Raw genomic sequence first — 25400 nt, 5'->3', positions numbered from 1 at the left:
ATATATATATTGAGCAGCAGGTTATTATGAGTGGCAAAGAGAGAATATTTGCTGTGGACTTTATTGTAGAGTTGTACATTACACTCTCCCTAACAGGTGCACGTACGAGATTACCGAGAGAAAGTCAAACGACAGCAATAGAATGTAGGTGGAGTGCTACAGAAAGAAATATCTTCACCACTGGTATCGATATATCTTCACCAGCGGGACGTGAAGGAAGGGTTCACTTACGTGCTCCATCAATTTAATCTGTGATCGGCTCGGCTCATAAAATCGCAGCATAATAAGTGAAAAGTTGTTCGTAGCTATAGCGCCACACTGCCAGATATTAAGAAAGTATATACAATGGAATTGAGCGAGAACAGTTACGAGAGGAGGAAGCAGAGAACAATATTTTTTAACATTTTCTCAGTACAGTATACCTACCAAACCTGCTAGCCGCCACGGGACTCCGGATGTTACAGATCGGTGCGCTAGTCCTTGCTGCCTTTATCCGTGCAGTTGAGCTTGTAGATCTGGTAGTTGAGGTCAGTCGCCAGAGTCATCCACAGGAAGTAGGGCACGAAGAGGTAGCCGGCGACGGCGTTGATACCGTAAAAGGAGTATCCGCAGGCCGCCACGTTGGCCCACAGCAGCGTGATGTCGACCAGGCTCCACGGGATGTTGCGCGCCCCGAAGAAGATGGGGCCCCACAGCCAGTTGAGCACCAGCTGGGAGCCGTACAGCACCAGGGGCAGCCTCGCCGGGCCTGCGAACGCGGCGACACGTGTCGTCAGAGGTCGCAACGAATGTAGGTAAGTGCGAGATAGCGCGTATAAAATAAGAGAGGCAACCCAATAGTGTGCTGTTTATAGATCGGTGGTGGAACATCTCGGGCACGTCACATTGTATCAGTATTTAGAGGTAAGAGTAATAAGGGTTACAAAGTAGGCCGAGTACTTAAAATAATCATTAGGGAAGGCGAATGGAGGACTTAAAGTTTCTGGGAAAGTACAACGCACCTATACTACCCGGTCGGGACTATCTCGATATCTATTAGTGGACATTAATACGCGGTGTGTCCACCTTCCACTTTTATAACGGAGCAACGGCAATCTGTTCTTCCTCGAGAGTCGTAGAAAGAGAAGGTAGTAACGTCGGGCGCCGAGCTCCGGACTCGTTCCGTTCCGGAGGGGGCGTCACGGCCAGGTGGGGACTCCGGGCAGCCGGGTCCGTTTCAGGGATGCGGTCGTCCACAGACCGCCGGCACTGTCACCTTCTGCGAACTGTTCCTCCACTGAACACGACGCTGTAAAACGTGCTCCTATTAGCAGTTTCTTAAAGCGCAGTTAGGGAACTGCACCCTAACTGTGAAAAATTCCCCGGTGCAGTGACGCCGCGTCCACCGTACTTCACTGTTTACACTGCGCACGACAGCGTGTAACATTCTCTGGGCATTCACTAAACCCCAACTCTTCCACGGGATATCCGAACGATAAATCACGATTCGTCATTCCAAATCACTCATTTCCTGTCCTCCACGTTACACCGCCGCGAGTGTCGCTTAGCGCTGACCACACAAATGTGTGACCTTACAAGGAGCTGCTCGAGCGTCGTATCCCATTCCTGGCACCTCTTTAAGCACAGTTACAGTGCCTCCTGTACAGCTAGGAGCACTTTGGAACTCACGAGTGATTCCTTCCGCTGATTTCGTGTGATTGTTCACGACCTCCCTCCGCAACGGTATACGGTCCCCGTCCGTGAGTACGTGACGTGTGCCAGTTGACAGTCACATCGGGTCCCTGACACGTCTGCACACACTGAGTTGGCGATCCCCGCTGACGGGCCCGTGCTCCTGTCACCACTTCTCTGCTGGCGGCACACCGGAGCCCGCTTCCCCGTGCCCTGGCGGGTCCGCTTCTCGCGACATTCTGACCGTCACTTTGACATTACGTACGGCTGCCCAGGCACTTCTGATCAGATGCTGCATTACATTTGACACGGCAGTGCCACCGGCTCTACAGTACCGCTCCGGTGATTGGAGTCGTTATCATGTAAGAGTGACAACAGACGACAAACTAATTTACAGACTTATTGTTCAGATAGTAACAGGTCAATAACTGTAACAGAAATGCTGGGGGAACTTAAACGGGAATCCTCGGAAGGAGGTTACCACGTTCTCGCGAAAGTCCCCTTCTGTAAATTTAGTGGTACAGTGGGGTAACAGAGACGAGGGCACATTAATAACAATAACCCTGTAAAGTGTGCAGCGGCAGCAGGTGCTGTAGTTGGTACCAGTATTGCAAGTTTTCTGTCGGATACCATTAAAAATACCGAGTGTGGGGCGGGGCGAGGTACGCCGCCTGGTGACGGCACTCGTTCGGCGCGTGTCGTCCGCTCTTGGGGCCGTTCCCTGACGTCTTCGGCCCCGTGTGTCTCGCATTAAATTACTCGTCTAGCCCTCATCTACGTTCTATCTCACTTCAGGTTGTTTTTTTAACATTAATAAGAATTGCCCTGTATATGGAAAAGTAGATGTGAAAGAAAATTGTCATACGTGAAGAAACGAATGGAACAAAATATCTAGGCACGGTGAACAATCACAAATTGGCGCATAATCCTCCTCGACAAGTTACAGAATGAATGGAAGAAGAAACACACACAGGTGCAATGATTTGATTTGCAATACAGGAAACTCATCAAAATTTTATGACTGTCTTACTGCACTACTACAGATATTCAGAACTTACCTTTTTTGGAAAAGATTTATTTTCTCGTACGATCACATATAATTTCAACAAGAAATTATTATATATGTATTTTAAATACTAACATAGAGATAGAGGGGCCGGCCGGTACGTACCTCAGCTCAGTACAGCCGATAGATACACGAAACAGAACAGAAAATTTACATTCCTAGCTTTCGGAACTTTGTTCCTCCATCAGGGAGGAGAGAGGGGGAAAAAAGGGAAGAATTGAAAGTGGATTCACTTACTCACAACCCAGGTTATGAAGCAACAAGGAAAGGTAAACAGGGACGGTAGTAAGGATGGAGGCATGGTCGTCATCCTTACTACCCTCCCTGTTTACCTTTCCCTGTTGCTTCATAACCTGGGTTGTGGGTAACTGAATCCACTTTCCCTTTTTTCCCCTCTCTCCTCCCTGATGGAGGAACAAAGTTCCGAAAGCTAGGAACGTAAATTTCCTGTTCTGTTTCGTGTATCTATCGGCTGTACTGAGCTGAGGTACGTACTGGCCAGCTCTCTATCTCTTTGTTAGTATTTGTTTGACATCTTTATATGAGATTTTCCATTAATCATTTGTATATGTATTTTGTTCGAGTCTAGTGTCGCATTTGTGTTTGTAATGGTTACCAGTTTCATTCCACTTCAGAACACCCCAGATTTATTGCAGTAGCAGAGCAACCCGACAGTTATACGTGCTGCAACTAGAATAGATCTGAAGATGCTGTGAAATGGAACACACTGGTAATCACTGCGTACACAAATGCACCAATACACTGCAGTAAAAAAATACTACGGTAATAGTTATTGCTGATGTGTATCTGCCTTGTTATTGTGCTAGTCTTTCGTAAAAGAAATTATCGTGTTTCAGCCATCACTGACTGTCTTGATATGATAAAAAGGAAGCAGAAGCTCTTTTAGAAAAAGCACATTGTCAGTGTCAGGCTGACATTGTGTTACTGTGAAAGTGCGTGTGAATGAACTACTGCTTCCATCATATCACTGTTCTTTCCATCACCACCAAAATGTTAGTGTTTGCAGAAAACATTTCTTGCAGATGAATATCAAATGCTGATCTCCAGTGAGCGAATTAAATGCTGTTATAATGTTATAGCATCATCTAGAAACTTTGGCAAGGAACAGTAGTAGCATTCTTTTATTAGGACATCTTACAATAAGCTCAACTCCAGGAAGCAGATATTTCTTAATTTATTACACATTTTAGTGAACATGTATTGTAGAATCTGATCATACAAAATTATCCTATCGGGGAGGGGGTACAACCACCTGTCGCCGTGTGACGTTGGCAACTTTTCATCTCGTCCGCAGGGCGTTTAGAAGGTGCACCGAGTTGTACGTCGTGGAAAACGGGCACCGGTTTGAAGACCTCGCTTACACGACCGTTCCGCTACCTGATCATTTGTCTACATACAGTATGTTGCATCCCTAAAACACTGAGTGTTTGTAGCTCCGCAACTGAAACTGGCACAGATTTTACTGAAATTGATTTGTAAACATTTAGTTTAAATACATCACCTACATGACAGAAAAAGTAATACTCTAGTGAAAAAAGATATAACTCATTGCTGTAACTTTCAGGACAATAACTAAAGCAACTGCATTCAAACTTTGCAGAAAGAGTAATGTTTGTTACATTTCCTTGTCTAAATAAATATTCCTTTCACTTACTGGTATGTAAGTTACAGGGAAAAAAATCCTGACAAACTTCGTAATAGTTATCACGAATTACGAGTACAAAATAAGGTGATAGAGCGCTTCAGGGAAAAGCCGGAGAATATTGTGACTAAATTTCCCGATGGTAGTTATCTAACGGCAGAGACTTCAAATTGCCGACTGTAGAATGCGAGGACTGTGCAATTTTTTTGAGCCCAGAATTTATGTGGGATTGTTCTGAACATCTTTTTGCTTAGCAACTAGTTCAAAAACTGACTCACTGGTGCAACATTTTAGAGCTCATAATAATTAATAGACTCAGTTCTGATCGGCGAGGGAATCGGTAGCCGTAATGCTGTCATAGCGTCGATGACTACAAGAGGAGTATTAACAAAGGCAGGACAATACGGCGTATCTCGCCTACGACACAAACAGCGCGTCCGACGTTCGGCGGGAAGAGAGGCTCCGACCGCCACCCACGCTTCAGACTGGGGCAGGTGGCGTATCTGTTCCGGCCAAACTAAAAGTGTTAAGACCGACACCGGAGAGAATACGTGAGCGCCATTCGGCAGCGCTCTGGCTACCCTCCTCGGGTAGCAGCGCCCGACTTCAGTGCCGCTGCCGGCTCTCGTAGTTGGCGCACGACGGACACACTCATCCCGCGACGGTTCCTCTCCCTGGTGAACCACGGCTGCGCGCACCTTGGTACACGACGAGTGGAACTCTACAAGTCGTCGTCAGGCACGAGATGGAAACGGGAGCGTAATGTGCAACTAGTGTGACGCAGATCACTGGACTAATCCGCTCCCACCGAGCCGTAACTTCTGGCATATGTGTCAACAATATACCTTATCTGACCGAAAGTACGATGACCGCCCTACGTCACGCAGAATTGACTCACTAGAATATCGTGAGAAGCAGACCCGGCAGAGTAAGAGAAGGCTGGGAATACAGTGTTACCAGGAGAGAAGCAGTATATGAGCAGAATCGGACGGAACCGGACAGACGCACAGCACTGCGGGCGGCGGCTGCCGACAGACTCGTGGACCACAGAGGGGCTGCGCGCGGGGGCTTGGCTCTATCAGACCACCGCAAGCCACGCACTTCTGCATTCGGTGGCGAGTGACGTTTGAGGCGGTGTGAAGAGCGACAGCACTGTGCGGCGAGTATCTGGATGCGAGTGATTTGCAGTGAGGGTTCGAGGGACGTCCGTGGCACTCCGAGGTCAACCTCACCTGCCACCTTACGTAATGACAAGAGTCAAAATCGAAGGAAATTCTGACCCTACGTACAGTCGCTAAGCGGGTCTGAGGATTCTTTCCAGTGGTTCGTCGACTAGTCTGATGCGGCAGTAGGAGGTAGCGAATGGAAAGGCGAGGTTTTAAATTACGCTTTCAAAAAATTAGTCGTGCCGTACAAACGTCCTGTCGTTTGAGTGTCGGATGGCAAAGTAATAAGCATCCCACTGTAAGAGTTGAAAACAAATAAGTCGACAGGTCCGGACGGAACACTAATTTGGTTTTACAAAGAGTACAGCATTTACTCCTTTCGTAGCTCGCGTTTATCGTGAATCTCTCTCCCGGCACAAAGTCCTGAGCGACTGGAAAAAAGGGCAGGCGACCGCTGTACATGAGAAGAATGAAAGAACGGACCTGCAGATTCACAGATGAATATCCTTAAAATCGTTTTCCCACAGAAATCTCGAACGTGTTCTTAGTTCGAATACGATAAATTTTCTTGAGACAAAAAATCCTTCCGTCTTCAAATCAGCGCAAATTTAGAAAGCATCGCTCGCCCAAAACTCAGTTTGCCCTTTTCTCACGTGATGTACTGTGAACTGCCTACGAAGGGCAACTGGCACATTTCAGATTCGTCGACTTCCGAAAAGCATTTGACACAATGCCTACTGCAGACTCTTAACGAAGGTACGTCATGCGGAATAGGTTACAGCTATATGTGAGTGGCTCGAAGACTTGTTAAACAACAGCACCTAGTATGTTGTCTCGACTGTGAGTGTTCATCAGAGACAAGGGCACTGTCAGGAGTGCCCCAGGGAAGTGTGATACGACAGCTGTTATTTTCGATGCACATAAATGATTAGCACGGAGAGCTGCATCAAACCAGTCTCAGGACTGAAGACCACAGCAACAAAATGATGTGGCAGACAGCGTGAGTACCAGGCTGCGGTTGTTCCCCGGTGAAGTGTGGTGTACGTGGAGATGTCGAAGTGGAATCATTTTACGAGGACACAAGATGACTTGGACAAAATTTCTAGTTGCTACGATGAATGGTAGCTAGCTCTAATACAAAAAAATGTAAGTTAATACGGAGGAGAAGGAACCTGTTCTCGAGTACTGATCTGCACCAGGTTGGATCAAAGGAAGACATCGAATCACCCCAGAGGTTGGCTGCTAGATTTGTTACCGGTAGATTCGAACAACATGTAAGTATTAAGAAGATTCTTCGGGAACTCAAATGGGAATCCCTGGAGGGAAGGCGACGTTCTTTTCGAGAAACACTTTTGAGAATTTAGAGAACTTGCATTTGAAGCTGACTGTAAAGCAATTGGTCTGCTGCTGCCAGAAAATCAGAGAAGTTAGGGCTCTTACGGAGGCAGACAGGCAGTCGTTTGCTGCTCGCTCTATTCGTGAGTGCAACAGAAAAGGAAACGACAAGTAGTGGTACAGGGTACCCTGCGTCGCACACCGTATGCTGCCTTACGGAGCACGCGTGTACATTCAGATGTAGGTAGTCGTACGATACCAGAGTGCAGTTCCGTTACAGCTAGACGGGGAGGTGTGTCAACACAGTGTAGTGCGTGCAGGAGAGGAACAGTGGGGAGGCGGCGGTCGTCTGCTGTCTCAGCATGACAGTGCGGACCGTCTCTGAGGCAACAGTCTGTCGACGGTAACATTCCTGAAAAAGAGTGCGCCCATCGTCCTGCCGTAAACCCATTAGAACACCTTTGGAATAAGTCACAATGTCGACTTCTGGTTGGTCGGTTGGTTTAAAAGAGGGTGGGGGGGGGGGGATGACCAAACTGCTAGGTCATCGGTCCCTGCCACAACGTTGAGAATAAAATAAGCCAGACTGACGATAGAAAACGGATAGAAAGGAAAAACCACAAGAATGACGGAAGGGCAACAAACACTTAAATCGACAAAAGGGGAGAAGAAAACCACAGGAAACAGGTAGAAGAGATTAAAATTACGAAACAGATTACCATGGCTGGCTGACCATGAGAATAAAAAGGAGAAGCCACCCACTCTGCAACACATTAAAACCTCCACCCTAAAACCACTGGGGTGGAGGTCACAGAGGGACAAAGGACATGCGCGAAAACTTGGATCAAATGATAAAACCCACGCTCACGAATAAAACGTAAAACTAAATCAGCCGACGAGCCGTTGTCAGACAAAACTAGCGGCAACGAGTCCGGTAACTGAAGATTTCGTCACAGGGCAGTCAAAGTGGGACGGTGCACCAGAATATGGGCCACTGTCAAGCAGGCGCCGCATCGACACAGAGGCGGGTCTCCAAGGCGCAAGAGGTAGCCTTGCGTCTCCCAAGCGTGGCCAATGCGGAGCCGGAGAGAACCACAGAGTCCCTGCCAGAGGCCCACGAAGACGATTGCCACACACTCGTAGTATCCTTAATGGCACGCAGTTTGTTGTGCGTACTGAGACTATGCCATTCCGTCTCCCAAAGCCGAAAAACCTGGTGGCGCAAAAAGGAACGCAGGTCAGTTATTGGAATGCCGATCTGCAGAAGCGGTTTCCGTGTAGCCTGTTATGCCTGCCTATCATCAAGTTCGTTGCCTGGGATTCCGGCGTGTCCTGGGGTCCACACAAACACCACTGAACGACTGGACCACTCCAGGGCATAGAAGGTCTGCTGGATGGTAGCTACCAAAGGATGGCGGTGTTAGCGCTGATTGATAGCTTGTAGCTGCTCAGAGAGTCAGTACACAGAAGACACGACTTCCCAGGGCAGTAACGGATGTCCTCAAAAGCACGAGATACAGCCACCAGCTCTGCAGTGAAAACACCGCAGCCATCGGGCAAGGAATACTGTTCAATGTCCTCCACGGACATACGCAAAGCCGACGTGACCGTCAGCCATCGAGCCGTCGGCGTAAACCACTTGGTGGCCTCGGTACAGGTCAACAATCGAGAGGAACTGACAGCAGAGAGCAGCAGGGTGAACCGAGTCCTTTGGGCCAGGTGAAAGGTCCAGGCGAAGCCGCGACGTAGTGTGGACTATGGGTGTGTACACGAATGGACCTAGAGCACATGTGGTAAAGGCAAGGACTCCAGTTCAGATAGAAGAGATCAGACGCAAACTGCAGATGCGGGAGATGAACTGCCGTGGGTGGGAAAAGGAGACGGTAATTGCAATGTGCAGGAGAACTATGAATATGTGCAACGTAACTGGCCGGCAGTTGTGCGTGCCTGACCTGCAATGGAGGGTCGCTGGTCACCGGACTCATCCTACAAGCTCCCATCGCTAGTCACACGCCACAGCGGTGCCCTGGGGGAGTAAACGCAACGCTGAGGGCGGCAGCGAACCATAAACCAGACTCGCACAGTCAAAGCGCAGTTGAACAAGGGCTCTGTAGAGCTGCAGCAGCATAGAGCCATCTGCACCCCAGTTGGTGTTGCTCGGGCAGTGGAGGGCATTGAGGTGCTGCCAGAACTTCCGCTCAAGTTGACGAAGGTGAGGAAGCCGAGTCAATCGGTCGCCGAAAACCAGTGCTACGAATAGATTGTCTCCACTACAGTGAGGGGACCGTCAGTAAGGCAAAGTTCTGGTTCCGGATGAACGGTACGACGCCGACAGAACTGCGTAACACACAACTTTGCGGCAGAAAACTGGAAGCCGTGGGCGAGAGCCCATTAGTACACCTTGTGGATGGCTCCCTGTAAGCGCCGCTCAGGGACGTAGCCATCGGGCAAGGAATGCTGTTCAATATGTCCTCCATATACGAACTGCAGACGTAGTCTGCATACAGAGAGGGTGAGACGGACAGCCCTACAGCTTCTGCTAGACCGTTAATGGCCACTACAAATAGACATACACTCAATACACAACCCTGCGGGACACCATTCTCGTGTACATGGGGGTAACTATGGGACACAATATACTGCCGACACAATATACATTCCAGTAGCTTACAAAGAACGTTGGTGGGGCTGATGGCCTGATTGCTATCACATCAAGCGGGTTTTTGCCAGGTTTGAGCTCTGGTATGCTGGTGCTCTCCCTCCAGTGCGATGCAAAGACGCCATTGCACCAGATCCGGTTGAAGATCATGAGGATATGTCGCTTGTAGATGATAGATGTTTAATCATCTGACTATGGATTCGATCTGGCCCAGGAACTGTGTTGGGGCAACGTGCAAGGGCATTGAGGAGCCCCCACTCTGTAAATGGGGAGTTATAGGATTCACTGTGGCGTGTAGTGAACGAGAGGACTTTCCCTTCTATTCGCCGTTTGTGGGTGCGAAAGGCTGGAGGGTAATTCTCTGACGCAGAGGCGTGAGCATAGTGCTCGGCAAAGTGCCCGGCAATCGCGTCTACGTCGGTAGATAACACGCCATTTATGTTAACACCGGGAACACCTGTTGGGTTCTGACGCCCAAAATCTCGTTTGATGTTTGCCCAGACTTGGGAAGGCGACGTATGGCAAATCTTCCTCTGTTGCTCCCAAAGCACCTACTTCGGGAGCAAGCCCCCCCCCCCCCCCCCCCCGCCCCCAAATGCTGCTGGAGAAGCAACAGCCTCTTCCCTATCCTCTCGTGCAGAAAGGGGTCCCTTGGGGTCCTATCTTCCAAGGACTACACCAATGCCACGGCGGACACTCTGCCAACACTCCTGTTTCCGTCGTTTGATAAACTGGTGAACACGGGCACAGAGCTGTTTAAAGGCTGTGAGGTGCTCCAGGGAAGGGTGCCACTGTAGAGCTCCCCGACGCTCCTTAATTCCCCCGGCGACTTCCGGCGACCACCAAGGGACTGTCTTTTGCCAGGGCCAACGAACGAGGGATCACGTTTCCTGCCACAGAAACAATCGTTGTAGTTACCTGCTCAACCACCACATCGATGTTACCATGTGGGGGATATTCAACGGTGATGGCAGAGGTGAAGTCTTCCCAGTCTGCCTTGTTTAAAGCCCACGTGGGCAGGCGTCTGTGGGCCTGATGCCTGGGCAGTGACAAGAAGATGGGGAAGGGGTCACTACCAAACAGGTCGTTATGTGCTCTACAGTGGATAGATGGGAGAAGGCCAGGACTGCAAACGGAGAGATCAGTGGCCGAATATGTGCCATGTGCCATACTGAAATGTGTGGAGGCACCTGTATTTAAAAGGCAGAAGCCGAGTTGTGACAGTAAATTTTCATCTCTGCCTCAGCCAGTAAGCACGGTGCCAACCTACAAGGGGTAATGAGCGTTAGAATCTCCCAAAAGTAGAAAAGGTTTAGGGAGTTGATCAATCAGTGCAGCCAATGCGTTCAAGGGTGCTGCACCATCTGGTGGAAGATATACATTGCAGACAGTTATTTCCTGCGTCATCCTTATCCTGACAGCCACAGCTTCAAGAGGGGTTTGAAGGGGCACAGGTTCACTGCATACTGAGTTCAGGACATAGACACAAACACCACCTGACACTCTATTATAGTCACTATGTTTCTTGTAATATCCCCTACAGCCGTGGAGGGCAGGGGTCCGTATTTCCAGGAACCAGGTATCGTGAAGGGCAATGCATAAAGCAGGTGTAAAGCTTAACAGTTGCCATAACTCAGCCAGGTGGTGGAAAAAACTGCCGCAATTCGACTGTAGGGTGACGTTATCCCGAGGCTGGGAATGCATGAAGTGCACAAGGAGGCAGGTTATGCCTCAGTGTCACCTGCTGCCACCGATTGAGTGTTTCTAGCCGTTTCTATGGTGGATGAGGCATCAGCGAAATCCAGGTCCGCAGGGGACGCTGAGATCTCCAGAGTACGCTCAGATGCAGAATTGATAGGGAGCAGTGGTGTTTGGGCCACCAGAGGGTCCTGTCTCTTAGCAGACTTCCTCTTAGTGTGCTTGCTCTCTCACTTCTCTTTGGGGGCTCGCTGGGAAGATTTCTCCGAAGTAGCTTCAGGTGCGGAGGAAAACTGTGAAGATCTTTGTGCAGCAGCTTTTGGCTCCTTGAGCCACTGGCGAGTGTCTGCCGTGGCATTGGTGTAGACCTTGGAAGCTAGGGCCCCAAGGGACCACTTTCTGCACGAGAGGATAGGGAAGAAGCTGTTGCTTCTCCGGCAGCAGGGAGGGGACTGATGTCCCCTATGTTTGGGGGGCCTAGCTCCCGAAGTAGGTGCTTTGGGAGCAATGGGGGAAGATTTTCCCCCTACCACCAAAGGGGCAGATGTACTCTAATGGCCCAAAGGGTCCATTGTTTGTGGCATGGAGTGAGGAACCAGTGGCACTTGGGACAGCAATGTTCATGTAGCTGGAGCATGTGTTGACGTCAACCGAATGGGGTGTAATCTTTAAAATTTACGTTTGGTCTCTCTGTAAGTCAACTGGTCCAGGGTCTTGCACTCCATGATTTTCTGCTCCTTTTGGAGTACTGGGCAGTCTGGCGAGCAGGGGGAGTGGTGATGTACACAACTGATGCAAGTGGGAAGTGGCGCACACGGAGTATCTGGGTGCAGTGGACGACCACAGTCTCGACATGTGGTGCTAGAAGCGCAGCGGGAAACGTAAGCCTGAACTTCCAGCACTTAAAGAATCGCACAGGGGGAGGGATATATGGTTCAATGTCACAGCAGTAAACCATCACATTGACCTTTTCTGGGAATGAGTCACCCTCAAAGGCCAAGATGAAGGCTCCAGTAGCAACCCTGTTGTCTCTGGTCCGCTGTAAACGCGCCGGACGAAATGAACACGGAGCTCGTCGTCAGACTGCACGATGGAAAACAATCCCCTGCACCATGTTGAGGTTTTATGGGGAGTGACGGTAACAGGAATATGACCCAGCCTGTCACGGGCGAGTAATGGTCGGGATTGGACTAGGGATGCTGTCTGAATCAAGACTGCGCCGTTTCGCATGTTAGACAGCACTATCACTTCTCCAAACTTATCTTCAAGGTGTTCAAGGAAAAGCTGAGGCTTTGTAGGCAGAAAGGAGTCCGCATCAGTTCTGCTACATACTAAAAACTGGGGCGAATATGGCTCTCTGTGTTCTGTAGCCCTACATTGGTCTCATGGTGTAGCGAGGGAGAGAAACGATTTAGCGTCATACTTGTCGTCATTGTATTCCACCTCGCCCTTCTTAGAGACTGCTGGTGCGGTACGGTCACCGGCAAGAGATGACTCAGTTCGCTTCATTGTGGGTCATCCGCCCTGATGCCACCCACTGCGATCGGGGACACTCTGCACAGGTGCCATCCAGCCACAGCAAAGCCTACTTGGCACGATGGCTGTTGCCGGGATTCCTGATGATCCAGGAAGGCAGGCATCTACTCCTCGGCATACGTGGCGAGTGTAGAGCTCAGGCATCAGCAGTGCGATCCCTGTGTTGTCAGGGGGCTACCGACAAATGGGTACACGACTGCCCCATCGCAACGGAGTGGCTACCGTGCTAGACATCGGGCGCAGAGAAATCCAATATTGTCACAGGGTCGAAAGAGGACAGGAGACAATGGAAGAAGATAACATACCCCGGAAAGTGTCCTCGCCCAAATAGTGGAATCGCAGGTGGAGATGCAAAGCGATGACGAGAGATTCGGGAGATCGAATCTAAGGGCACTACGGATAACCTGTGCACTATGTAAGGCGTCCTTCCCCTTATGGCCCACGCTTCTGTAGAATTTTGTAAGTGGCAGGTGGGATCTGAACTCAAAGGGCCAAAAAGTGAGACTCATTTTAGTCGCCTCTGACGACAGACAGGAATACCTCGGGCCTATTCTAATCCCGGACCTGCACGGGGATGTCGACTTCAGACCACAGCGTCTGACATTGATGCCTTTTCTGGTTTCGGATCTCGAGGAAGAATGAGCAGCCGCTCCTGCACAGACATTCAGACACCTCACCGAAAGTGTCCCCATCGTCAACACGTGTCTGGGTACTTCTCGTCAGATAACGGGGCTGTACTGTGGCCTTCCTTCAGAGAACCGACAATCCAGAAAAGAGGTAATATTGTTTCATTCTGGACAGTACAAGGGCACACGCACTGGTGCCCGTACGACAGTATCACGAATGTGTTTTTGGTGACAGGATAATCGTTACGGTGAGCTCCTGCATCGAACACAGACTGTAACAGCCATTCACGGTACTGACGTCAGTGGACGCTACCTGAACTTGTTATTCGATGCACTGCCACCAGTGTTCAGTTTGTCCACGACCCTGTGATCGGGTGTTTCCGCTGAACTGCGCCACTGTGTTCTCGGGCTGCGGGGCCTCTTCTAACTAGACAAATACGGCCAACGCCGTCGTGCCACGTGCCAAAGGCAGGGGAACGAGGGGGTGTCGGAGCCAGCGAGTCCTCTCCAGAGGCACGGCTGCTGGTGCCTGCACAGTGTGGGACACGCGGCTTGCGTCGTACCTGAAACACACTGTAATTTCTACTTAGCGGGAACGACAGGACGTAGACTGCAAATTATTTGAGTAGTTGACGTGAAATAGTGATCTCTACAGACAATGACACGCAGAATCAAAGGAAAAAAAATTAATAGTACGCTGTAGACAAGTTACGCGCCGAGAGATGGGAAAGACCCGTCACAGTTCAGTAGCCGTGGCAGGAAGTCGACACGGAAGCAAAGTGAGCTGCTTCAAATGAAATGAAAGCTCTGTTGACAACAAAAGCTGAACGAAGCCGTGTTGTTGTTGTGGTCTTCAGTCCTGAGACTGGTTTGATGCAGCTCTCCATGCTACTCTATCCTGTGCAAGCTTTTTCATCTCCCAGTACCTACTGCAACCTACATCCTTCTGAATCTGCTTAGTGTATTCATCTCTTGGTCTCCCTCTACGATTTTTACCCTCCACACTGCCCTCCAATACTAAATTGGTGATCCCTTGATGCCTCAGAACATGTCCTACCAACCGATCCGTTCTTCTGGTCAAGTTGTGCCACAAATTTCTCTTCTCCCCAATCCTATTCAATACTTCCTCATTAGTTATGTGATCTACCCATCTAATCTTCAGCATTCTTCTGTAGCACCACATTTCGAAAGCTTCTATTCTCTTCTTGTCCAAACTATTTACCGTCCATGTTTCACTTCCATACATGGCTACACTCCATACGAATACTTTCAGAAATGACTTCCTGACACTTAAATCAATACTGGATGTTAACAAATTTCTCTTCTTCAGAAACGCTTTCCTTGCCATTGCCAGCCTACATTTTATATCCTCTCTACTTCGACCATCATCAGTTATTTTGCTCCCCAAATAGCAAAACTCCTTTACTACTTTAAGTGCCTCATTTCCTAATCTAATTCCCTCAGCATCACCCGACTTAATTAGACTACATTCCATTAACCTTGTTTTGCTTTTGTTGATGTTCATCTTATATCCTCCTTTCAAGACACTGTCCGTTCCATTCAACTGCTCTTCCAAGTCCTTTGCTGTCTCTGACAGAATTACAATGTCATCGGCGAACCTCAAAGTTTTTATTTCTTCTCCATGAATTTTAATACCTACTCCGAACTTTTCTTTTGTTTCCTTTACTGCTTGCTCAATATACAGATTGAACAACATCGGGGAGAGGCTACAACCCTGTCTTACTCCCTTCCCAACCACTGCTTCCCTTTCATGTCCCTCGACTCTTATAACTGCCATCTGGTTTCTGTACAAATTGTAAATAGCCTTTCGCTTCCTGTATTTTACCCCTGCCACCTTCAGAATTTGAAAGAGAGTATTCCAGTCAACATTGTCAAAAGCTTTCTCTAAGTCTACAAATGCTAGAAATGTGGGTTTGCCTTTCCTTAATCTTTCTTCTAAGATAAGTCGTAAGGTCAGTATTGCCTCACGTGTTCCAGTGTTTCTACGGAATCCAAACTGATCTTCCCCGAGGTTGGCTTCTACTGGTTTTTCCATTCGTCTGTAAAGAATTCGTGTTAGTATTTTGCAGCTGTGACTTATTAAGCTGATAGTTCGGTAATTTTCACACCTGTCAACACCTGCTTTCTTTGGGATTGGAATTATTATATTCTTCTTGAAGTCTGAGGGTATTTCGCCTGTTTCATACATCTTGCTCACCAGATGGTAGAGTTTTGTCAGGACTGGCTCTCCCACGGCCGTCAGTAGTTCCAATGGAATATTGTCTACTCCGGGGGCCTTGTTTCGACTCAGGTCTTTCAGTGCTCTGTCAAACTCTTCACGCAGTATCATATCTCCCATTTCATCTTCATCTACATCCTCTTCCATTTCCATAATATTGTCCTCAAGTACATCGCCCTTGTATAGACCCTCTATATACTCCTTCCACCTTTCTGCTTTCCCTTCTTTGCTTAGAACTGGGTTTCCATCTGAGCTCTTGATATTCATACAAGTCGTTCTCTTATCTCCAAAGGTCTCTTTAATTTTCCTGTAGGCGGTATCTATCTTACCCCTAGTGAGATAGGCCTCTACATCCTTGCATTTGTCCTCTAGCCATCCCTGCTTAGCCATTTTGCACTTCCTGTCGATCTCATTTTTGAGACGTTTGTATTCCTTTTTGCCTGTTTCACTTACTGCATTTTTATATTTTCTCCTTTCATCAATTGAATTCAATATTTCTTCTGTTACCCAAAGATTTCTACTAGCCCTCGTCTTTTTACCTACTTGATCCTCTGCTGCCTTCACTACTTCATCCCTCAAAGCTACCCATTCTTCTTCTACTGTATTTATTTCCCCCATTCCTGTCAATTGCTCCCTTATGCTCTCCCTGAATCTCTGTACAACCTCTGGTTCTTTTAGTTTATCCAGGTCCCATCTCCTTAAATTCCCACCTTTTTGCAGTTTCTTCAGTTTTAATCTACAGGTCATAACCAATAGATTGTGGTCAGAGTCCACATCTGCCCCTGGAAATGTCTTACAATTTAAAACCTGGTTCCTAAATCTCTGTCTTACCATTATGTAATCTATCTGATACCTTTTAGTATCTCCAGGGTTCTTCCATGTATACAACCTTCTTTCATGATTCTTAAACCAAGTGTTAGTTATGATTATGTTGTGCTCTGTGCAAAATTCGACCAGGCGGCTTCCTCTTTCATTTCTGTCCCCCAATCCATATTCACCTACTATGTTTCCTTCTCTCCCTTTTCCTACACTCGAATTCCAGTCACCCATGACTATTAAATTTTCGTCTCCCTTCACAATCTGAATAATTTCTTTTATTTCATCATACATTTCTTCAATTTCTTCGTCATCTGCAGAGCTAGTCGGCATATAAACTTGTACTACTGTAGTAGGTGTGGGCTTCGTATCTATCTTGGCCACAATAATGCGTTCACTGTGCTGTTTGTAGTAGCTTACCCGCATTCCTATTTTCCTATTCATTATTAAACCTACTCCTGCATTACCCCTATTTGATTTTGTGTTTATAACCCTGTAGTCACCTGACCAGAAGTCTTGTTCCTCCTGCCACCGAACTTCACTAATTCCCACTATATCCAACTTCAACCTATCCATTTCCCTTTTTAAATTTTCTAACCTACCTGCCCGATTAAGGGATCTGACATTCCACGCTCCGATCCGTAGAACGCCAGTTTTCTTTCGCCTGATAACGACATCCTCTTGAGTAGTCCCCGCCCGGAGATCCGAATGGGGGACTATTTTACCTCCGGAATATTTTACCCAAGAGGACGCCATCATCATGTAATCATACAGTAAAGCTGCATGCCCTCGGGAAAAATTACGGCTGTAGTTTCCCCTTGCTTTCAGCCGTTCGCAGTACCAGCACAGCAAGGCCGTTTTGGTTATTGTTACAAGGCCAGATCAGTCAATCATCCAGACTGTTGCCCTTGCAACTACTGAAAAGGCTGCTGCCCCTCTTCAGGAACCACACATTTGTCTGGCCTCTCAACAGATACCCCTCCGTTGTGGTTGCACCTACGGTACGGCTATCTGTATCGCTGAGGCACGCAAGCCTCCCCACCAACGGCAAGGTCCATGGTTCATGGGGGGGGGGGCATTACGAAGCCGTAATGAGAAGAAAGTGAGAAGTGCTCGACGTATTGGAAAGTAAAATTTTGGCGACCAAAGTGACGAAAAATACTAAAAAATCTTTACTTGTGCAGTGTCAATAAAAGGACAAAAATCGCCTGTAGAGGCACCCAGTGTCTGAAGTTCAAACGGAAAATCACGGAAAGGAAGTCCAGATACCCAGTTCGATCTTCCAAAATGGTTTCGCTGGCGAAGATCGTAATACGGTTCTGCCTTCAGTCACTGCACAAACGCCGAAACGACAGAAATCACTGGACAGGGTCGAGGCGACTGGATGTGGTTTTTAGGCGGTTTTCCACATTCGATCGGTTTGAATACCGGGCTGGTACCCGAGTCCCGCCTCAGGTACGCGCAGAGAACGTCGTCACACTGAGACGTGAGATTTACTCTGGACGCAGACAGACGGCGTACACAGGTTCCTGATGGTGTCAAGAAGCGTGTGCTGCCACTTCACGTCGCGCTACAGCGCCGTCTCCGTAGGGAGAAGGCAACAGGCGGAACGAGGAGGAGAGGGAGATACCGGTTTTCCAGAAGGGTCGACGGATACGTACCCGTCATAATACGGCAAGCGGTTACAACGATGTCGCCAATATGTTCTAGAGTTAAGGGACACGTTTTATGCCCGAGAAATTCAACTCGCTCTGCTCGTCCAAGGTATTCAAAGGGCAGTCGATAACAGAGGAACTGCAGCTCACAAAAAAAAAGCTTGTCGCCCTACGAGCTTGCCGAGCGTCGATCGCGGATGGGACGGGAAAGGCCGTATACACATCGCCGCACACCGTAACGTGGCTGGCGCAGTGCAGATGAAAATGTTATAGTTTCATTTGAGGAACGCGTTTGGTTGAGTTCGTCTGCAGAGAAAAACAGACAGGAAGATTAGCCCCTTTACGTAACCACGTGATAACCTCGTCCCGACGGCTTGAAGCGATCGTGAAATGTTTATCCACGTCGCGTGGGACTGCTCCCCTTTGTGGCTGTCTGGCCAGAATCACAACTGGTTTTTCTTCTGTTCAGAGAACTCAGGTCATCAGCCCCCAAACAGGAAACGCCGTAGTAAACGTTTCGGCACTCAAAACTCTGAACTTTCTGGATAAGAGCTGTAAGAGCAATCACAGAGAGATTTTTTTGAATTGCGCTTGGTATAACGCCTTGGGAACGTAGTATTTTAGCAACAGCTAGCTTCCTCGATTTGGAAAGCCAGTTTATTTTTTGGCAATATGTGCTTTGCATGTTTCTGTTCAGTGAAGCAGGTAGGTCAGTGGGGAAGGCCTTTTTCCCGCTTCCGTGGTATCCGGTTACACTAAGCTACAATTACAACTGTACAGTGAAGGGGTGCTCTGTATTTACGGAGCGGCGCCTTATGTTTTTCTTGCGTCGCTTGACAAGTGTCGATTACTTGAGTGTCTCTGCTGAGATGGTACGAATTCTGATACAGCACGGCATCTTTCGCAGAGCAAGCTCTGTTAATGTCGTCTGTCATTACGGCATCTACTGAATGTGATGACGCGCTCCACGTTACTGTGGCCGTACGGAATAAACAAATGGAGGGAGCATCGGCCGTTAACGACACTGCCAAGTTAAAGCAGTTTTGGGCGGCTTTGCAGGACGAGTGAGGGCAGACTGGGCGAGCAAAAAGTGCAGCACTTTTGAAAAAAAAAAAAGAAAAGAACTTGTATAGCAGTAATAAATAATGCCTAGAGGAACCTATGTTAAAACATCAGAAATTACATGTACTATGTTGAGGTAAAAGTACTATTTGCGAAGAGTACCTCGAATTCTTTACAGACGAATTGGAAAACTGGTAGAAGCGGACCTCGGGGAAGATCAGTTTGGATTCCGTAGAAATGTTGGAACACGTGAGGCAATACTAACCTTACGACTAATCTTAGAAGAAAGACTAAGAAAAGGCAAACCTACGTTTCTAGCATTTGTAGACTTAGAGAAAGCTTTTGACAACGTTAACTGGAATACTCTCTTTCAAATTCTGAAGATGGCAGGGGTAAAATACAGGGAGCGAAAGGCTATTTACAATTTGTACAGAAACCAGATGGCAGTTATAAGAGTCGAGGGGCATGAAAGGGAAGCAGTGGTTGGGAAAGGAGTGAGACAGGGTTGTAGCCTCTCCCCGATGTTATTCAATCTGTATATTGAGCAAGCAGTAAAGGAAACAAAAAAAAATTTCGAGTAGGTATTAAAATCCATGGAGAAGAAATAAAAACTTTGAGGTTCGCCGATGACATTGTAATTCTGTCAGAGACAGCAAAGGACTTGGAAGAGCAGTTGGACGGAATGGACAGTGTCTTGAAAGGAGGATATAAGATGAACATCAACAAAAGCAAAACAAGGATAATGGAATGTAGTCAAATTAAATCGGGTGATGCTGAGGGGATTAGATTAGGAAATGAGACACTTAAAGTAGTAAAGGAGTTTTGCTATTTAGGGAGTAAAATAACTGATGATGGTCGAAGTAGAGAGGATATAAAATGTAGACTGGCAATGGCAAGGAAATCGTTTCTGAAGAAGAGAAATTTGTAAACATCGAGTATAGATTTAAGTGTCAGGAAGTCGTTCCTGAAAGTATTTGTATGGAGTGTAGCCATGTATGGAAGTGAAACATGGACGATAACTAGTTTGGACAAGAAGAGAATAGAAGCTTTCGAAATGTGGTGCTACAGAAGAATGCTGAAGATAAGGTGGGTAGATCACGTAACTAATGAGGAGGTATTGAATAGGATTGGGGAGAAGAGAAGTTTGTGGCACAACTTGACCAGAAGAACGGATCGGTTGGTACGACATGTTTTGAGGCATCAAGGGATCACAAATTTAGCATTGGAGGGCAGCTTGGAGGGTAAAAATCGTAGAGGGAGACCAAGAGATGAATACACTAAGCAGATTGAGAAGGATGTAGGTTGCAGTAGGTACTGGAAGATGAAGAAGCTTGCACAGGATAGAGTAGAATGGAGAGCTGCATCAAACCAGTCTCAGGACTGAAGACCACAACAACAACAACAACCTGGACACCGTGTTGGTGGTGTGAAGGCGGCAGTGGGCTCTCTGCAGACAGAGACCGATGCTACGCAGTTTCCTCCGCGTCCACAGCTAACCGCGGTGCAGCTCGGCAGTTTTGACAATCCTAAATCAGTGTCAGAAGTGAAATCCTTGGGCCAACTTTGAATATTGTTAAACTGTCGTATAATCTCGTGTTTTGATAATACGTGATAGAAAGAGTCCTTTGACGAACTGAACACTGAACGCCGGACCGTTGCACATCGTAGTCTGATGCTTAGCTGTAGCTACGTCATCACATCTCTGAGGCACACTATTAGGTTGGTGCATAAGCTGATAGCTTTTTTTGTTTTGCATGTGGGTTTATTTATGGATTGTCAATTTTTATTTGGAGTTCGCTGTAGCGATTTGAGCCTAAATATTGTCGGAAGGAGGTAGTGAGTGGGGCTGTGGACGCTAGAAAGTGGAGGGCCAAGTGGAGAAATCGGAACAATTCGCACCCATTGAGCAGAGGGGTGAGAGCAGCAGGCCGTGCACGGGGGCAACGCCACTGCACAGAGCACGGCCAGGAAACGGTTTCCTCGTTTTATGCAGGGTCGGTTTGACGCTGGTGACTCTCCACGTCCAGGAAGACCTGAGCTGTTTGACGGAGGTCGTTCGAACGCATTAATCCTCAATGAGTCACGTCAGTGTACTGGAAAATTGGCAAATGTGATGAACTGTGACCATTGCACCATCGTGCGACATTTGCATGCAATGGGGAAGGTTCGAAAATCGGGTGCAGCCACGTTATTCACATTTTCCGCCATCTATCGAGCAGCCTTCGAGGAACTTGCTTTCCGGACGATAGTGCGCTCCGAGCATCGCTCGACGAGTCTTTCGTCTCAAAACCGAGTGAATAGAAAAGTTACCCCAGCTTCCCAGCTTTGGCCGAATGCATTATGGACGAGCAGCCTCTTACGTGCATCCGTCGTGTGTGTTAAGCTTATGGAGAAACGGCGCCGACCCAGAGCACTCGGCGCTCCTCCAGCCTCGCCCCCCACCTTCCCCGGTTCCAGTCGCGACCGGAACCGACCGCACGGCACCGCAGCTCCCTAGTTTCACGTTTCCGGTCTTTTCGCGAGTGTACGTTGTGCGAAGCGACACATCGGTCGACACTTGCAGAAAAGCGCGGTGTAGCAGTTACAAGTGTTAAGCAGGGCGCGCCTGCCACCCAGGTCTTTCCGGCAACGCCGTGGCGCTTCCGCGCTTGCTTATGGAACGCGCTTTTCTTTGGGCCAGTCAGAGGCAGTACGAACGGAAGAAAACACGACAGGAATACTGGACACGCAGGAAAGGAAGAAACTGGGGTCGTAACGAGATCCTCACTGGCCAATAAGGAGCTACTGAGACGCTTTCTGCAATTTAACTGAGCGTCCGTAAATGTGACCTGCGTGCACATAACAGTGTAACTAATAAGTGACAAAGAAATGAAAACAAAGTATATATTCAGAAATGGTAGTATTCTAGCGGTGAAACGCGCGCCTGGAAAGCTAGAGGCCGGGAAACTTCCACTGTGGCCTCAACCTGACCGAGGACGCGCTCCTCCACCGCCACTGAGCCACCCGCAACTCCAGCAGACGCCTCCACACCAGCACCTGCTTCACTCGGCTTTGCAGGAGTGCCGCCGTTCCTTCCGGCACGGTCATTACGCTCCTTGGCGTAAGCACCTTGTGTCTACATCTACATCACTACTCCGTAATTCACGATAAAGTTATGGCAGAGCGCTCGCAGATCCACTTTCGGACTATTTCTCGACCGATCCACTCCCGAATAGCACTGGCGGAAAGGAACGCCTAAATCTTTTCGTGCGAGCTCCGATTTCTCTCATTTTATTACGACGGTCATTTCTTCCCGAGTAGGTGCAAACCGACAAAATATCCTGACGCACAAAAATCGCAACACCGTGAAGGGGTTGTGCGGCATCGATTAAAATCGGTAAGCGTGTTTCTACATCTCAGGGATGATGTCTATTCAAATATCTCGCTAGTCGATAAAAGTGGCGACTATAGCGTCTCTATGAGGATGCAAATCAGGTTTGCTTTAAACACACGCTGTGACAGTCGTGACGTTGGATGTGGTCAGCTGATGTGAGTCGAGAATGCCTTTAAAGTGACAAAGACACCACATCACAGGGCTACGAGAAACAGAACGTTCCCTCCGCGTTACTGCAGAAAGCGGGCAGGGACGTATCCACTGTACACACGGCGGCCAGAACACCGGGCTCCGGACGGCCGCGTGGCACTACCGGAAGGGAAGACCACCGTGTCCGGCGCGTCGTACTGCACCTGCAGCACCAGTCTGAACAGGACTTGCACCACAGTGGCACGACCAACTTTTACAAACAGCATAACTGGAGGGCACTTCCGAGTCAGGCAGCCCGCAGCGTCCGTCCGATTGAGCCCGAACCGTGCCAATTTGTGACTTATTGGAGGGCAGGGCAGAGGTGTGTCGTGTTTTCCGGCGAAAGCTGGTTCTGCCTCGGTGCCAGAGATGGCCGTGTGTCGGTTAGGAGTAGGACAGCTGAGGGCGTGCACACGCCGGGCCCGCACCTGGTACCACGGTCTCAAGTGTGGTTTCGTATGACAGCTGGACGCACCCTGACTGCAAATTTGTACGGCAGTCTGGTGCTTCGACGTGTCGTGCAGCCACACACGAACGGCATTCCGAGGCCAACACACAGCTGTTGTAACCTAGCATTCTCCACAGATTGTCGACGTGTTGCCTCGGCCCGATCCGTCGCCAAATTTTTCTGCAATCGAGCACATATCAGACACCATCGGACAACTTTTCTTTTTGTATGTGGTAGTTCAAATGGCTCTGAGCACTATGGGACAACTTCTGAGGTCGTCAGTCCCCTAGAACTTACAACTACTTAAACCTAACTAATCTAAGGACGTCACACACAGCCACGCCCGAGGCAGGATTCGAACCTGCGAGCGTAGCGGTCGCTCGGTTCCAGTCTGTAGCGCCTAGAACCGCTCGGCCACCCCGGCCGGCTGTGGTGGTTCCAGTTACAGTTGTTTGTAATTGTAGTCCCTAGGTATGTAGTTGAATCGACTGCCTGTAAATTCTATTATTTGTCGTCTAGAAGAAATTTAGTGGATCGTTTTTAGTACTCACGTGGAGGACCTCATACGTTTCATTGTTCAGGGTCAGTTGCCAATTCTGGCAGCGTACAGACATCTTATCTGAGTCGTTTTGTAATTCGTACTGGTCTGAGGACTGCTGGAGGCGGCAAGCGAGAGCAGCGCCAGCAGGCAGTCTGGGAGGGCTGTGTGTGCCAGTCCCGCAGGCAACAGCCGAAGCCACGAGCGTTAAGAGGTTCTCAGGAGTGCTTTCTAACCAACAAAAGTACTTAGACACAGTAATATATTAAGATGTACTTAACTGTAATTGGCGTTGGTGAATTCCACCGTGAGCTAAGTGACGTTGGTCGCTTATCGCAGGGAGGAGTGTGGGTACGTAGGGCGGCCGCTGAAATGTTAGACGATATATGACGCGGAAAGTTGTACTGTTTGTCTTCTGGTGCCGACAATTCAGGGGTATTGGCGATTCGTGTCGATCAGCTACTGAGGTGAAAATTTTGACACGGAAGTTGACAGACGGTCTTATTCAAACTCGGCACTTACCTGTAGCGAGGAATACGAAAGTGAATTAAGGCTGTCGTAGTGAGAGAGGAGATGTGAAATTTAGTGTCTCGTCCTGCATAACAGATTTAAATATAAGTACAGTTACTGATATTTCTCAAGTAATCGTCCGCTGGCACTGACAACACGGTTGGATTGTTTTGGGGGAAGAGACCAAACAGCGAGATCATCGGTCTCACCGTATTAGGGAAGGATGGGGAAGGAAGTCGGCCGCGCCCTTTGAAAGGAACCATCCCAGCATTTGCCTGGGAAATCACGGCAAACATAAATCAGGAAGGCCGGACGCGGGATTGAACCGTCGTCCTCCTGATTGCCAGCCCAGTGTGCTACCACTGCGCCACCTCGCTCGGTGACAACACGGCAACTGTTGGTCAGGCAAGTACAGTGTCACAACTGTGGGTGGCGGCGATCTGAGAGAGACAATGTCCCGAATGGCGCAGACTTTTGACGACGAGAACTGGAAGGCCGGCTCTGCAGCCGACTCGCTACGGCTTTCAACGCACTGACCCACGCAGGCGCAGGTACGTGTGCGGCCCGAGGTGCCTCCTCGTGGTCTCAGTGTTGGCTCTCGAGCAAAAATGTACACGTAGGTTACAGACAGCAGAGGGCCTATTATCACTTCCCTGCGGAGCGGCAGGTATCGGATTTTTTCACGCTACGAATTCCCGTCAGTTATTCCGAAGTGACGGGAAATCACGAATCCAGTCGCACGGAATTTGATTCTAAGTCGGTTTTGGCGAATGGTGTCGAAAGCCTCGCGGAGGTCTAGAAATTGGCTGTGACCAGGTCGGTGCGGTACCTTGGAAGCCGGCGCCGTCCTTCCAGACGAGGTACGAGGCGTACCCCATGCCGGCGTACAGGGCGCTCCAGACGGGCGCGTACGCCCAGCGGGGCGGCGTCCACCGCGGCTTCCTCAGGCGGTCGTACCAGTCGGAGCGCATCAGCGTGCGGAACACGGCCGCCTGCAGCACGGGCACCGTGTACGGCAAGGCGCACGCCATCACGGCCGGGCACGAGACGTGCATCTCGCTGCCGAGCACGCGGAACACACTGCCGGCAGCCAGCGTCCGCTCGCCGCCCCTCGCACCGTGACTCTGCACATTCGACTGCTCCGCGCCGC

General features: G+C 48.9%; 1 protein-coding gene across 1 annotated transcript; it reads right to left on the bottom strand.

Annotated features, from left to right (window-relative positions):
- Positions 1–25400, bottom strand: LOC124552575 (translocator protein-like). Its single transcript, XM_047126898.1, has 2 exons — positions 25080–25400; positions 1–748 (listed from the first exon to the last, which is right to left on the bottom strand). Exons 1-2 carry the CDS (start codon positions 25303–25305, stop codon positions 474–476), a joined length of 501 nt encoding a protein of 166 aa, XP_046982854.1. The 5' UTR covers positions 25306–25400; the 3' UTR covers positions 1–473.

Source organism: Schistocerca americana, chromosome 10 (assembly GCF_021461395.2).
Source record: "Schistocerca americana isolate TAMUIC-IGC-003095 chromosome 10, iqSchAmer2.1, whole genome shotgun sequence".
NCBI lineage: Eukaryota > Metazoa > Arthropoda > Insecta > Orthoptera > Acrididae > Schistocerca > Schistocerca americana.
The sequence above is the reverse complement of the archived record's forward strand: the minus strand, read 5'-3'. Positions and strand labels throughout refer to the sequence as shown.

Bases quoted from the DNA above. Each gene is read 5' to 3' on its own strand.
- LOC124552575 (XM_047126898.1), bottom strand. From the start codon at position 25,305: ATGCACGTCTCGTGCCCGGCCGTGATGGCGTGCGCCTTGCCGTACACG. The intron at 749-25,079 runs GTACCGCACCGA...CCGCGTTCGCAG, and splicing joins GGACGGCGCCGGCTTCCAAG to GCCCGGCGAGGCTGCCCCTG.